General features: G+C 32.5%; 1 protein-coding gene across 1 annotated transcript in view; it reads left to right on the forward strand.

The window, feature by feature from the left end:
• The window catches only part of LOC127707269 (multiple epidermal growth factor-like domains protein 6), a 61418-nt gene that overhangs the window by 22129 nt on the left and 22972 nt on the right, over positions 1 to 16317 (forward strand). Inside the window, exon 3 of the mRNA XM_052211807.1 lies at positions 4406 to 4609. Coding sequence (XP_052067767.1) covers positions 4406 to 4609 — 204 coding nt within the window. The remainder of the gene's footprint in view (positions 1 to 4405; positions 4610 to 16317) is intronic.

A 16317-nucleotide genomic window follows, 5' to 3' on the forward strand; every position in this document is an offset into this window, starting at 1 on the left:
TGTAAACATGAAGCTTTGGTGCAACAAAATTTGTACTTTTTCTACTATCTGGCTATATTATTCTACGCGATTTAACTACGGACTAAAACAAAACTTTGAGATAATTAGCTTTCCATGATTACAGTGGCGCTATGTAAATTATAATGTATGTATTTCTCTTTAAACAAAACATAAATATTCTGCCAAGACTGTTTGACTCATCGACTCATGACACAGAAATAAAATATTTACTCAACAAACACTTTAAAATTTGTTGTTGGCATGCTACGGATTATGTTCTTCTCGTTTAATTTATGATGGTATACTATATCTCTAACGGGAGGGATAGTAGATGATTTTCATATGATCGAGCCATATCCTTTCGCTCAGCATAATTGATGTCTGGAGCTGGAATGTCAATAACTGCTAGTAGTCCTTTGTTGAATTTATTTTTTTCATTGTCATTTTGCTTAATTTCTTCTGTTACCTATTCTAACATCGGACTCGGACTTCTTTTGAACTGAGTTGTACTGTGTTTATTTCTGTGTATTTGTTTATACCACATTGGCTAGAGACTTACGGGCATTGAGATCTCACAAACATGTTTAACCTGCAGCATTTTACGCCTGCCCCAAGTCAGGAACCTCTAACCTTTGATAGTCTTGTGTGTTTATTTAATTTTGGTTCATTAGTATGTGTGGTGTCAATTTCGCTGAAATAGTTTACATTATTGTTGAGTGGCCAGCTAAAGCCCGCCTTCGGGTGTGGGATTTTCTTGCAGCGTTGAAGACTCATTGGTGGCCTTGAGCTGTTTTCTGATCGGGTTGTTGTCTTTTTGACACATTCACCATTTCCATTCTCTATTCTACTTTATATATTTTCAACTCACCTGGCTTAAAGGCCAAGTGAACTTTTCTCGTCACTTGGCGTCCGTCGTCGTCGTCCGTCGTCGTTAACTTTTACAAAAATATTCTCCTCTGAAACTACTGGGCAGAATTTAACTACATTTGGCCACAATCATCATTATGGTATATAGTTTAAAAAATGTGTCTGATGACCCCGCCTGCCACACAACATGGCCGACATAGCTAAAAAAGAACATAGGGGTAAAATGCAAGTTTGGTCTATTATCTTGAAAATCGCTATGAATGGAGAAAATTTGTCAGTGGCAAAAATGTTCAGAATGATGAGATCTACACATTGTCTATTTACTTTAAAACTGTCAGACAACTTCGTATATGAGTTATTGCCCTTAAATTACGAATTTTATCGAGTTTTCTCATGTTTGCCTAATATCTGAAAAACTGAGCCATGTGTTAATTTCCAACAAATCTATGGCTTCCATGAATTTTTTCTTAATTTCAATTCAAGAATGATGGTCAAATTTGCAAAAATGTCTCGTCTACTCACGTTTTAAGCTACTTAAAAGTCACTTTAACCTATACATTATTTGAGCCTGAAGATGTTACATTTAGGTTACTTTGATACAACTTAAATCACTATAGTTAACAGATCTTGATTTTGAATTCCTCCCCCCCCCCCCCCCCCAAAAAAAAACAAAACAAAAAGAGAACTGGATAAAACATCCAGTGGCAAATATTTGTATGTTCAGGATGAACACAAAATCACAATAAATACAATGAATCCAATAGATAAGTCCTTTAATAAAGGCCGTCCGAGATGAAGATCAGGGCAATTTGGACTACCATTGAAAAATGAAAATATATTGGATAGGGACAGAAATTTTGCCTTGCCACCTACGGACCCCTCAAATAGGTCTTAAAAAGGTTATTGCTCTTTCTACCTGATGCATCGGATTTAAAGTCCCAATTCTGACCTGATGTGGCTGAGTACTTGTATACATTGTGTATCCCCCATAGCCAAAAGGACGCCCCAATTTTTCAAGGGTTTTACGGTCGGTCGGAAGAAGACCTCAGTGACCATATGTCTATTCCTTAGTCACCCATGGGGTAATTTTGGAAATATATATTCTGGTACTAACTGTAAAAAATAACCTTGTCCAAGACATGATGAAAAGGATTAGCTTGTCCTACAAAACGAAAGACTTCAAGTTGAAAGAAATAGGTGCGTACAAAAAGTGAAAATTATTTTCGCGCTAAATACGTACATCAACCGTACAATCATCCGGTGTAAAATAAATATTCTATCAACAAAAATATCCCCCTCCCACCGAAAATCAAATTGTCTACTAAGGCTTTAAATGTAATCATGTTTTGACAGAGCAAATGTTGAGTTATTGTACGACGACGTGGGGAGTTTTTAACGACCTTGACTACCCACGAGGGTCTTGCACGGTCGGTAGTTATTGTACTATAGTTTCTAACTTAATTCATAACATTATTATAATCATTTTTATTCAATATATATAACTTTCTGAAATATTCATAATAAAATCCACCTTCTTAATATCTAGTTTTTTGTACACTTAACCCACACATTGGCTACATTGACTATCGAGTGCATGTAGTCAAAATCAAACTTGTTTTGAACTACATGTAAACAATGATCTTTATCGATGGAAATGTAATAGAGTTTAGTGTGAACCTCACCGAGTTTAGCTCAATATGACCACGGCCATATAATCGTCCTTTCTAGGAGAATAAGGCGTTTGCAAGTGCTTCTTCTGTACTTGTCTTTATTTTTTGACGGTTTGTAAGCCATTACAGTTCAATGATAACGAAATATTTACACTAAAAGACATTCTCAAAAAGATCCTACATGAAACGCCACAGCTGTTTTTATTTTGGTGCTCTGACATTACGTCATGTGGTTTAATCATTACTTGATGATATTTTGTCATTACATGCTATTGTTTTGACTTTACTTAATAAGGTTTTGATATTACGTAATATTGTATCGTAACTACTTAATGATATTTAGATATTACGTGCTATGGTGGTTTTATGACTTGATACAGTTTTGTTATAAATTAATATGATTTCAACTTTATTCAATGATGTTGTGTCATTAGGTAATGTGGTTTTAAGATTAATTGATGCGTGTGTGGCTTAACGTAGTGCAGTTTTTTTCATTGCATGATATGGTTTTGTTATTACATAATGATGATTCGTCAATTCGTAATGACAGGATATTATGATAATTGATGAGATATTATCCCTTTTCAATGTTGATAAGACGTTACTCGGTGTGGTTTTAACATTAATCAATGTGGGTTTTGTTAAGGCTTTAGCATTACATAATGTAGTTCCGAAATTACACTACGTGATGTGTTCGTTCTAGTGTTTGATGTGGTTTTATCATTATTTGATGTGGCTATCCAATTACTTGATGAAGTAAAACCACATCATGATGAAGATTTTGGAAAAATGTCTATTCTTGATCCGATTTCTATGTTGTTGTTTTTTTTTCTTATGCGCATTGGCTCAAAATGCATAGACCGCTTGATTACCCGTTTTTCTTGATTTCTTTCTTCTTTTTTTTTTAATGTTTTCGAGATATAAAAGGGAAATAAAGATTAAACAAGAGCAACACTCTCAATATTTCGATTAAAAAACAATAACTCAAAGTTGTAGCTCCCGATGGAAACGGAACTCAAACTTTAACTCTTAATTTGGCTTGAAATCTATCTCGAACTCAAAAGGTTAAGTTTAACTTTTACACGAACTCTAACTCGAAGGGTAGCCACATAACGCAACAAACGACAAGGAAATCGGGTCAAACATGTTTGTACGCCAGACGCGAGTTTTGTTGGCAAACATTTCGGAATTTTGGGTCCTCCATACTCTTTGATTTCGTACTATATTTGGACTTTTTGACTTTTTTTTTCGAGCGACGATGATGAGTCTTTTGTGATCGAAACGCGCGTCTAGCATACAAACGTTTAATCCTGGTATTTATGATGAGTTTATAAGCAATTTAAATTTCAAGTTACTCTTCTTGATTTACCTTCTTTTACAAATGATTCCCTTAAAAATAATGTTAATGGATCAAAATAAAATAAAAGCAAATTTTAAATGCAGAGTTATACTGGAATGTTTTTAAATGATTACAACTTTCAGAGAACAAACATGTATATAAGTAGTAAAAAATATTTTATACATCGCCACGTCTTTAAATGCTAGAACTGTAATTGATTAGAAACCAAATATACTACAACCTTTTAGAGTTGTTATAATAATTACTTAGGATAAATTATGAAAGTGCGTGTAGGTGTAGAGATAACTATAATCCAATGGTATAATTGAACGGGTCATATATTTGCCCTTGAATCAGACTACTTAACAAACAACGGTCGTCAGCTCTTCCAATTGTTTCTCAGGGGATAATTGAAAAATAATACGAACGATCAATACCAACAGTTGAAATACTTAGAACAACATTTTAGACATTCAACTTAATGTACAAAATCCGATAAAATTTTACATTTGTACTATTTCTTTTTCAGTGAATCTTGCACCACAAGGATTCGCGTTACAACGCACAACTTATCCAGGACGTTTTGCACATCTTGCAATAGAAGGACCTGCAAATAATAAGAAGACTGATGGATGCGCTAATACAGCTGCAAATCAGCGTTATGCATGGTGGGGCCTACAACTTCCAGCAGTTGCCCATATGACAAACATTTTGATCTACTTCCGAGAAGATTGTAAGTGATAGATGAATTAATCAATAGATGAATTTAAAGTATACACGTACAAATTCCAGAAGCAAGTAAATTTGTATTTATTTTAACATCAGATAATGTTTTTTTCAACACATATAAAATGTACATACCTAGTTTGCATTAAATTTTGTACGAAGAGAGCATGTGTGTACTTTTAGTTCAAAACATCAATCAAATACAAAAACAATTTGTACAGAAAACTTAAAACTGCAGTTTTTTTTTTAATTTTCTGACAATTTACCCACAGGGTAATAAGGCTTTTTGCTGTATTGGACCAAGCCAAAAAGCTGTATTGATATCAACAGGGCGACCAGCAACAGTATTGCACATGCAGATTTATTCGTATTAGGGCTAATTTTATCATATATCATTTTCCGTAAAATACAATATTGATTAGAAATATTCTCCCTTTCTATTGTATGTATAAACATCAACTTGTTTAAAAGCCTTCAATTATATTATAGACTCTATTCTATTCCAATACTTTCAACAACACCCCGAATTAAATTGAGTTGGTGGAAAAAGGAAACGTCTCGTATACTGTTTATGACTATTCTGTATAACGTTTTCACCGAATACTGCTTCAGTATAAAAAAAAAGACTAACAACTTTAAAAGGCATTTTTGATGTCTAGAATCGCCTTTTATCTTGTATTATTGAAGCTTTCTTTGTTCGATTCGAAATTAAGTGGCAGACGATAAACAAAAAAGCTTTTCTATGCAGGATGAATAAACATTATACTAAGCACTTTACTTTGATATGTAATTATGACCTCAAATGACTTCTGTTGGATCATTGTTGGAACGTTATTACACGATTTTGACCCTTTGCCGGAACATATTGTTAATATTGTTATTTGAACTAGGGTTATAATTGACCGCAATGTCGTTATACCCATTAACTATTATGTATCGGACTGCTAAGATAAAATTTTGTTCGTTAAATTTGTCTTGGTTAATTAATAAAAAAATGAATCCCAGTTAAGGTTTATAGTGTTAAAAAGGCAAGTTACCCATTAACAAATGATTAACTGATCTATTTTTTTAGAGTATGTTATCCCTTGCTCTGCTTGTTGCTTTTTAATTGCATTATGTATAAGCATATGAAAAAATATAGATCAAATTAAATTTTGATACCCGTGGCTATGATTTCCTTGCTTTAGCCGGTTACTTTTTTGTATCTGTACATCTCCTTGTAAATTAGAGACAAAAGTAGTTTATTGATGATTAGATTTCAAAACAATAACTGAGGGAACTGCATGAACTTCAAAAAGAGTGAAATTGGATGCGTTAAAAGCGTAAGCGTCTTTTTCTATACATGCTTTTGCCGCCCTCTGAATCTGTAATCAGTCAAAATGTCACAAACAGGAATGGGACACTAATGGTAAATCTACAGACATGATATGTTACTAAGTATTTCAATATCTTAAACCTTGGAAAGATGTTGCTAGTGAGTTGAGATACGGTTTAGCTTTACGGTCACCTAATTTATGATGGTGACCTTAAAACTTACTTACCGTCGCTTGTTCTTTCTTGTAACTCTGTACATATCTCTGACTTTGTATTAACACGAGCAACACACATACGCCACAGGTGGAGCAGAATCTACTAAACCTTCCAGAGCACATGATATATTTCCCAGTGTTTAGTAAGGTTCGTGTTCGTCTTTAGTTTTCTATGTAGTGATTTGTTGAATGTTGTTTTTCTTTTCGTCGTTCTTTGACTTTTTCCTTGGAGTTATCAGATTGTCTGCAACTGATTAGTCTGAACATCCTTATGATATATTTCCCCTTCTTGCAATTTTGTGTCTGGACCACACCACTTTTCACCTTTGGTATATATTTTCGTTTGAAGCCGTCACACAAATATTATCAATATTAAAGAAAAGATGAAGATATGAAACAACCATTCTAATTTCGGTAGTATTCCTTATCGCAGGTTCACTGGGATATATGAAATATAAGCACAGACCGAAATGTTGGTTATAAAGTGATAGGATATCTTCAATATATCTGAACTTGGAATTAAAGAAATATTCAAAATATTTTTCTTTAGTCTTTGAGAAGGTTCTGTATTAATTCTGTTTGATATGAATACAAAATAAGGTCGGACGTTAAGGATTTCACAATTAGTTCAAATTGGAAATTCCCCTCTGTATCAATTGTATCGACATTTATAATAAACAATTTCCACACTTTCCTTCGGTTTTTTATCGAGTTAACCAACGTTACTATTATCAAGTTTGTGTAGCCTAAATTTCATATTTACACCTATCAACTATGTCTACTTTATAAGATATTTCATATACTTTATAAGATATCTTATATACCTTATAAGATATCTTCTAGAGTTTATAAGATAAGTTATAAAGTATATAAGATATCTTATAAATATTTTTTATATAAGATACCTTATAAATATTTTTTATATAAGATATCTTATAAATATCTTTTATATAAGATATCTTATAAATATTTTTTATATAAGATATCTTATATACTTTATAAGATATCTTATATAGTTTATAAGATATCTCATATAATTTATAAGATATCTTATAAAGAAAATATATAAGATATCGTTTTTGCGTGTAAATCACATTACATAACCTGCTTGATAAATGAATTAGGTATTGACAATTCACTTGGAAACTCAACATTTACCCCCACGACACTTGCTAAGAAGGAACTCCTGGATAATCATAGGTCTGTTCTATATACCTTTTGAATTTAACAAAGTTGAAGAACTGGATCGTCCATCACTGTATTGGGTACCTTAACTACATAAGTGTACTTATAAACAACGGTATATTGCAGGGTCTTCTACACTTTACACAAGTATTCCTTGTTCCAAACTAAAAGACAAATTGAAAAGAGTTGGTCCTGCTTTGTTTCATAAAAAAGAATGGCCAACTTAGAAACACGTATCTTTTCTAAAAGGGGGGTGGAGGTGGGGGGAATATATCCTACTTACATCCTACTTTGTAAAAAATCACTCTGATTCAAACAAACCATTCTCTGAAACTGAACTTATCAAGATGCTTGATTTCTTGATTGACAACATATTTGTTATGTTTGGAGGACGTGTTCTTTAACAAACAATCAGTATTCCCATGGGAACAAACTGTGCCCCTCTTCTTGCCGACTTGTTCCTTTGTTCATATGAGACTGACTTCATACAGGAACTTCTTAGCAAGAAAAAAAGAGACGTTAGCAGTATCCTTTAAATTTACTTTCCGCTATATAGATGATGTTCTCCCACTTAATAATTCAAAATGTGGTGACTATGCTTAACGCATCTATCCCATCGAACTTGAGATAAAGAATACAACAGATACAGTTAAGTCTGCCTCATATTTTGACTTCCGTCTAGAAATTGACAATGAGGGTCGGTTGAAAACAAAACTTTACGACAAAAGAGATGATTTCAGCTTCCCAATTGTTAACTTTTCATTTCTATCTAGCAACATTCCAGCAGCGCCTGCATACGGAGTATATATCTCCCAGTTAATACGATATTCCAGAACTTGTATTTCCTATATGATTTCTTTGCTAGAGGGTTGCTGCTCACAAGGAAGCTTTTAAACCAAGAGTTCTAAGTGGTGAAGTTGGAATCATCCCTTCGTAAAATTTACGGACACCATCACGAGTTGGGTGACCGTTATGAAATATCCGTTTCAAAGATGATAGTGGATATGTCTCATATCGTAACTACAATCCCGCCCCCTTTTCCCGAATGTGACATACCGAATTAGACTTATTATCGGGTTTGTACTAAAATGAGCAACACAACGGATGCCACATGTGGAGCAGGATCTGCTTACCCTTGCTTAGCACCTGAGATAACCCTATATCTCATATAGTTTATAAGATATATTGTATACTTTATTATATATCTTCTAAAGTTTATAAGATATCTATCTTAGAAATATTTTTTATATACAAATTTTTTAGACGATTTTGTCTGCTATTGATAGGAAATTTTGATTGTTTTGTGACCTCAAACGTTTTTGTTTTTTGGTTTTCCAAAATTTGGGCCTAGAGCATACCTTATAAAAGTTATTCACAAAACACGTTTAAAAAACAAAACGAATTAAAAAAGAAATTAGACTGCGAAAGGTGAATTGATTTGAGAGGTAATGTGTGTATGCTGAATGAAAGATGTTACCTCTGGAACACCAAAGACATCTGTATACATGTAGTCTTGATGTCATCTACATCCTTCCAGTTGTAACCATGGGCCTTTACTATCCTCTTACTTTCGTCTGTATATTTTTTAGTCTTCCTTCCTATGTTGAAATGTTTAAGTATACACGACCTTATCAGTTAATAATATCATCCAATCCAGTATCTTTAAAACATTTAAATGCATTTACTTTTAGTTTTACTATTATATTAATACGAATCATTCATTTAGACAATTCTACAACTCAACTGCACATATCAGATATTGATTTTCTCTTTTGATTTGTTTCAGATATAAATTTGTAATGCAGGGAAATTATTATCATCTGGGGAAGTTTGTGAATTTTTTTCTCTCTGAATGTCCTTCCCATCATCTGATTTGGATATGTGTAAATATTCTGTTTCAAATGTAAGCACATGGTCAATAAAGATATGTCTAAAAACCAACAACATATCTAAACAACAACGCCCCACACATTACATAAAAGAAAGAAAAAAAGATTGGTCGAAAAAACAAAATTTATCAAAAGTTCAAGCAACAAAACATCACAACTTTCTTCAAAGAAAATCAAATTATCTAAGATTATCAAAATTGAGTCCATGAAAAACGGAATAAAGCATATGAACTTGACGAAAGTAGTAAACTTACTTCTCTCAAAATAAATTGTTACGAGTTTTTTATCAGCTGATATTGTGAATTTGGAAATAATCAAATTTTCCAAAATTTAGCAAGTTTTCTATTATATTTTAAATTATATAATCATATTCTCACTTAATAATCGAATGAAAAACGTTCATCATCTGGTAATTCTTGAACCTGCAAAATGCATCAAATATTCTTTTTAATAAAGTATGGAACACTTTCAATAGTAAATCATTCTGTTTACGTTGGGACAATGTAATAAGAAAATATAGAACATGTAAATAAAAAGGTTTGTTTTTCGTTTTGATAAAATGGAAATGTAACATATCTTTCAGAAGCACAGGCCAAGGTTCCACAGAACCTAACCGAATATCAATAGGTTTATTTATTATTGGTAGTACCGAACTATACAAAATAAATATTTTTTTTCATATGATATATTGTTCCATGCTTTTTCTGTAACTCTTATCAAAATTCATGTTATACGCGCTATGGAGAATATAAAAAAGAAGATGTGGTACATGTATGATTGCCAATGAGACAACTCACCAAAAGAGACCAAATGACACAGAAATTAACAACTATAGGTCACCGTACAGCCTTCAACAATGAGCAAAGCCCATACCGCACAGTCAGCTATAAAAGGCCCCGAAATGACAATGTAAAACAATTCAAACAAGAAAACTAACGGCCTAATCTATGTACAAAAAATGAACGAAAAACAAATATGTAACACATAAACAAACGACAACCACTGAATTACAGGATCCTGACTTGGGACAGGCATATACATACAGAATGTGGCGGGGTTAAACATGTTAGCGGGATCCCAACCTTCCCTTAACCTGGGACAGTGGTGTAACAGAAGTCCATTTAATTTTCTCAAAAAATTGTGTTCAAAATCGAAAATAAATCAGCCAGCCTTGCAACAGGTGAAAATCATCCAAACCTTGCCCTCCTCACAATATCAAATGGTCGTCCCCCAACTAAATTGACTTGGATTAGTTTAACTTGTTCTATGTTTGAAATCATGTTATACATAAAGTTGTGTCTGAGTGTTTAGTTATAAATCTTTTAGATATTACAATCTTTAAGTACAAAATATGAGAAGCAATTGAAAAAATGGTAAAATTCATGCCATGCAGTAAAATCGTCATGCTTTTCTGTTACATGTATGTGGGTCCGGATAGGGTTAACAGGATAGAAGATACAAGGCAAAATGTGCAGAATAAATGGCAAAAAAGAAAAAAAAAGAGAAACAGAGGCTAAAAATTATAGAACGGAAAATAATTGGGTGCTAAAATATAAAGAACTAGAACACACCCGCGACATCGCGGGTCCGTGACTGTATTAAAGTACCTACACCTAATTGTAGTAATTTTTAGTAATCGTATTATCATCTGCTAAAGTTGTGCTGCATGATTATAAGGTGTACCGTTTTCGCCTCTTCAAAATTTTTATGTTTGAACCCGTCCTGGTTTTTTTACTTGTTTTTAAGTTTTTGTTTTTTTATATTTTGAGGATGAGCGAATCAGGTGAGTGTACGTTCGTATGTTTTTTTGCGTTGTACTTAATATTTTGGGGGAAGGTTAACTTTCTGGTAGTAAGATCTGGCCAGGCTGGAAAACTGGGTAGGCAAATGATCACATTACATCTGTACCTATACAGTGTGTTAAATGTCCCCCTTAACACCAATCCATGGTGTTGCTCCTATTAAAGGAGGAACATAAATAACATACATACATACTACAATCGCAAAATACATGTGACATATACTATTGGTATCGGTATCGGATTTGACACGGAACTTGTTAATTATTGGTAAAGTTGAATTCTTTGATTCGTTGTCTAAACGTCATGCCGGCTAACAAATTGGACTTCGTTATTTAAGTAGTATAGATAGATTTGTAATAACAACTTTCTAGGGACTCTGTAGGATTTGTTTTTCATTGAAAAACATACACATAAAATATATACTATTTGAAGTTACCATATCGAAGAAATAAAAGGAGACAATAACTTTCAATTTGTTGTTTGACCTTTACCCCAAGCATCGATCAGATTTCTACAATTTTGTTTTCCGTCAATATTCCAATTTCCAATAAACCAGACTTTATAGCTTATTAAAAAAACTGCAACTGCACCAGTCATATATAAAATGTGCTGAAAAGGTGCAACGACTAATTTATTCTGATAACTTAATAAATATGCTACTTGTACATAACAATATTGTTTCGCAGAGGAAATCATAGAAAATTTTATAGAATACCATTTTTCATAAAACAGTCATTTTCAGATATCATGATTTTTCTTATTTTCCATTGAACTGTTTGACCAAACGATTTTAGAGTGTTTAATAATGTTACCATTGCAGGGGGAAGGGGAGGTACCCACTTCCTTGCAATTTTGTTTTATTATGGTCAAAATGGAAATATACAAAACATCAGTTGCGACATTAATTCAGCTCCAAAATGCATATTGTTTGATTATTTGTTTATTTGGTTTGTGTGTGTTGTTACGTTGATGTCTCTGTAATAGACACGTCTGCTTTCATGCAAATGCCAATGTAAGGACATATGCATGTAAATATCTCGGAAGAATAGAACTGACTATAATTAACATATGTGCAGTCACGTGGTTTTTTCGTGCATTAATTTTTCAGTTCATAATTTGAACATGAAATAAGGGGCCAATGGGTAAACACAGTTTCAATATATACTTCATGCATAAATGTCTTAAAATAAGCTCAGGAATTGATTCAGATGAATTTTGTGAGAAAAAGTCCATCTCATAAGTATATGCAATGAAAGTATAGTAGATTTATCAAGTACTAGACAAAGGTGGGGACAAATTCATCAAAATATATTTCATGTCAGGGTCGTCTTCAAATCGTTTTCCAATCTTTTTTTTTATGATTCGCAGTGTCAATTCTTTTGGTGTCGTTCTTATAAGTTCAAACAACATAATGGGGTATTTAATTACATTTTTTTTTGTACATGTTACCAAATAATTGACCAAAGCTGCAGCTTTCATAGAATTTGGCAAATATGAGTATTTACCGCAAAAATGAGGATGGTTATCGTCTTCTTTACAAAACCAAATTATTTTGAGAGTGTTTTGTCTTTCAAATACAAATTGATTGATATGTTTCAATGAAGAATAAAAAAAACATCTAAAAGTTGGGATATTATATCTACAACAATGAATATCTCTAAATAACATTTTGAATAAATGGATATATGCGCAAAAGTATTATTCAAACTTTAATAGGTATTATTTAGACTCCTAAATATTCAAATTCAATTTGATTAGGTTTTTAAAACTTTCAGATTTAACCCATCAAATGAAAAGAATTCAGTAAATAATCAAGTCATATATTAATGTTCAATTTAGATCTAGATATTACGATATCAGAATAAAATTGTCTGAGGTGGGATGAAAACCCTTAATCATTGGCTTTCACATAAGCGAGGAAAACCGGCAGAAAACACGTATTCATCTGTTGAATTATCTTTATCTGTTAGAAAATTAAAACAACCATAAACCATATAAAACCATAAGGTATTGTTGAGTTAACTGTCAGAAGAATGATTCAGCAATTGTTATCACCTGAATGTCCAGTGGCAAGACTTTTGTGTATATTCGGATAGCATATTATTGATTAGTTGATTAGTTGATCGCAATTCAACCTGTAAAAACGACATTGTTGGATATGGATTAGGACTTTTTTCCTGTAATATGTCGCACATTTTCTTAATTTCGGTATAAATTAAATGAAATAACAAAAAAAAAAAAAAAAAAACTGTTAACGCTTTTAAAAAAAAAGTGTTTTGCATAAGTTGTAGTTCTATTTCCTATTTATGCAAAATGATATGTTTTCTCAAAGCGAATTCTTTTTAAAGTTTTGGTTTGTATTAACAATAACATTGCAATTTTATAAAATCAAGCAGCTTAAAATTGTCAAATGTTTGTAGTTTGATGACAGAGAAATTGGAATTCATATTTTTTGAAAACATTACTGAGTGGCGTCTTAAACAGAATTTCCTATTTTTTGTCAAAAATAGGCTTTGATGATCTGTACTGATACAATTTTGGTATTTGGTAATGTTTCATGTTTATTATATGGAATATAAAGTTTGACACTAGTAGCAACATGATAATTAGAATCCGAATATCGTGGTACAATATCGGTGTTCCTGTTTGCTTATGCCGTGGACACATTTCACGCTCTGCAATGTTCCTATATACAAACATTCAAACTATTTTGCATCAAAAAAGAGCAAATATAATTGAAAATGTTCAACATAATATTTGATAACATGATATATAAACTGATTCTTATTTACAAAAAGTTCTTGAAGTGATTGAAAGTGGAAACTCAGTTACAGAGATGAGAGTTTAAAATCGAAATAGTCAGTTGTTTCCCTGTCTTTTGCGGTATAAAAAAATGGGCAATTTTTAAATCAATGTTTGAAATTGTAAATGACTTATACAGTGCACGCGTATGAATGCCTTTTTAAACATTATCGTTACATAAGAATTTAAAAAATAAAAAAAAAACTTTTGTTATTTATTTTTTTATAAACAGTAGAAAAATACTGAAAGAATCCGCTTTCGTATAAGCGTGTATAAAAACAAAATAAATTTCCGTCCTTCCCACTTCTTTTTACGATGAAAGCAAATAATGCTTCTCTGTACAAATTTCTACAATCTAATTCTTCAAATCAGTAAAAAATACACATTTGAAATTTGATTATATATTGATAAAGTAGACTGGAGTAGTCTCGATTCATCGTTTTTATACTAAAGCTTGATCGACTCTGTCCTGTTAGGTTCGCTAGGGTGATTTTTTTTCACGGCGTTATCAATTTTCTAAAAAGATTATGATTCAAGAATGATTCAATGTTGTTTGTTCAGCAAGGCGATGCTCGGTCGTATAAAATAAAATGTCATCAAAATTAGAGGGGATTGGTGAACAAGTTTACAGCAAGACACTATAAGGTGGTTTTACATAAAATGTAAACCAATCGTGACGTTAAGAAAACGGGAAAACTATTGTTTTTACAGATAAAATAAAGGTTGAACTAATTTTTTTTTTCAAGAGCATTTCCTTTTTTACACTTCTTCGTATGATTTTCATGGCTAGTCTTGTTTTGTTGGTCTGGTGGAAGCGCCGGAAGTACTAACTTTATACTGTTTCATAAATTAAAATGCAAAATAAGCGACGTACTGACAATACGGTAAATTAGAACTCTTACGTTTTCTTTAAAATTGAATACATGTATCTTATTTTTTCACAAAACTGTTGATTTGAACCTGTATATCATGATAGTCTATGAAATACTGCAATAAAAAAAAAAATAAACACATATGTTTACAGTCTATCAAGGGTGCAATAGTTGAAATTAACATTACGGCAGATGAAATGTCGCTGACTTTCTAATCCTACAGAGTTGCTATTTTGGTCTGTATAAATTGTTTTAACTGAACTTGTAATTTAAAGTCGTTTTTCATTAGAATATTAAGCAGTAGCGGATTATTGACCTTTTTCTGATGATTTTATAGTTTCAAACAAAAGTATTTGAAAAATGAGGAGTGTATAATCCCGCAGTTATTAAGTAACCGCACATAACTAATGAATGCAGGCAAAATATATTCATAACAAACTGTTACTTTGTTGTGTAGACATTTACCGTTATAAAATTTAAAACAAGATACATATCCATGCTGCATAATCTCTGCACAAACATAATAGGTTAGGAGTAATGGCAAAAGGTCTTTTAACATAAGGAATATATCAATTTCAAACATGAATACTTTTTTTGATGTCAGAAACTGTTTAACCTTGTGACGCACATTACTTTACTTCCTGGTTTTTAAACGGAGTACATGTATTTGGGTATGAGATGTTTCAATCAACAAAGAGGAGCTTGACCATATGACACCACTATCCCTCATTGATGTCATATATCCTTAAAGGATGAAAATACCCTTAATGAGTCATAGACATGATCTATCGTTATAAAATGGCACCACCCTAATGAGTCACACCAGATGGTATAGGGTCAACACCTGAAGTTAGTGACGCCTAAAAAATTGCAAACACGGCATGAATCATACAGGATCAGTCATCATATTGATACGACTGACCATAGTGACCCTTAAATACGATGAGTCATACTGGAAGTGTTATATCCAAACATGGTCATGTCATGAAAAAACCCAGTGACAATATCAATTAATAAGTGACGTAAACAACATAGCCAAGCCCTCATCGTGTGTTCATTTACATGGTATAAGACAAGGAAGATGACTGAAAGGACACAATACATTTGCCAAAGTCACAAAGTGGAAAGATTCACAAATAATAGACTTTCGAGAATGGGAAAACAAACGCGGTAAGCGGTTTCCAATCGACGAGGGAATCAGTCTGTAATTGCATCGATAGGAAAAATTTATAGACTTTTTTTGTCTTTTTGGACCCGGCTCAGAATTTAAAGAGGGAATATTCGACACACCTTAGGGATAGTTGTCCTTCAGCATCAGGGCCGATAGCGTCTGCTTAGACACAAGTCATCAATTTTCACGTTTCCAAACAAACGTCGTACCACCCGAAAAGGATGTTTGTTTGAAACCCTAGGGATACACTAAATTGAACGACGTTGCCTGTGCGATTGCTGTCTTTGTACTAAAACTGACATATTTTGTATTGTATTCCTATAGATCGGACCACACGTACTAGTCTTGTCTATTATGTTATATAGATACAATGGATAAGCGTGAATTCTTGAAAAAGAAACCATGAGCCCGGAGGGCGAATGGTTTGTTTTTCATGAATCTACGCTTATCCATTGTACGACTTTG

The sequence above is a fragment of the Mytilus californianus genome, unplaced genomic scaffold, assembly GCF_021869535.1.
Source record: "Mytilus californianus isolate M0D057914Y unplaced genomic scaffold, xbMytCali1.0.p SCAF_61, whole genome shotgun sequence".
NCBI classification, from domain to species: domain Eukaryota; kingdom Metazoa; phylum Mollusca; class Bivalvia; order Mytilida; family Mytilidae; genus Mytilus; species Mytilus californianus.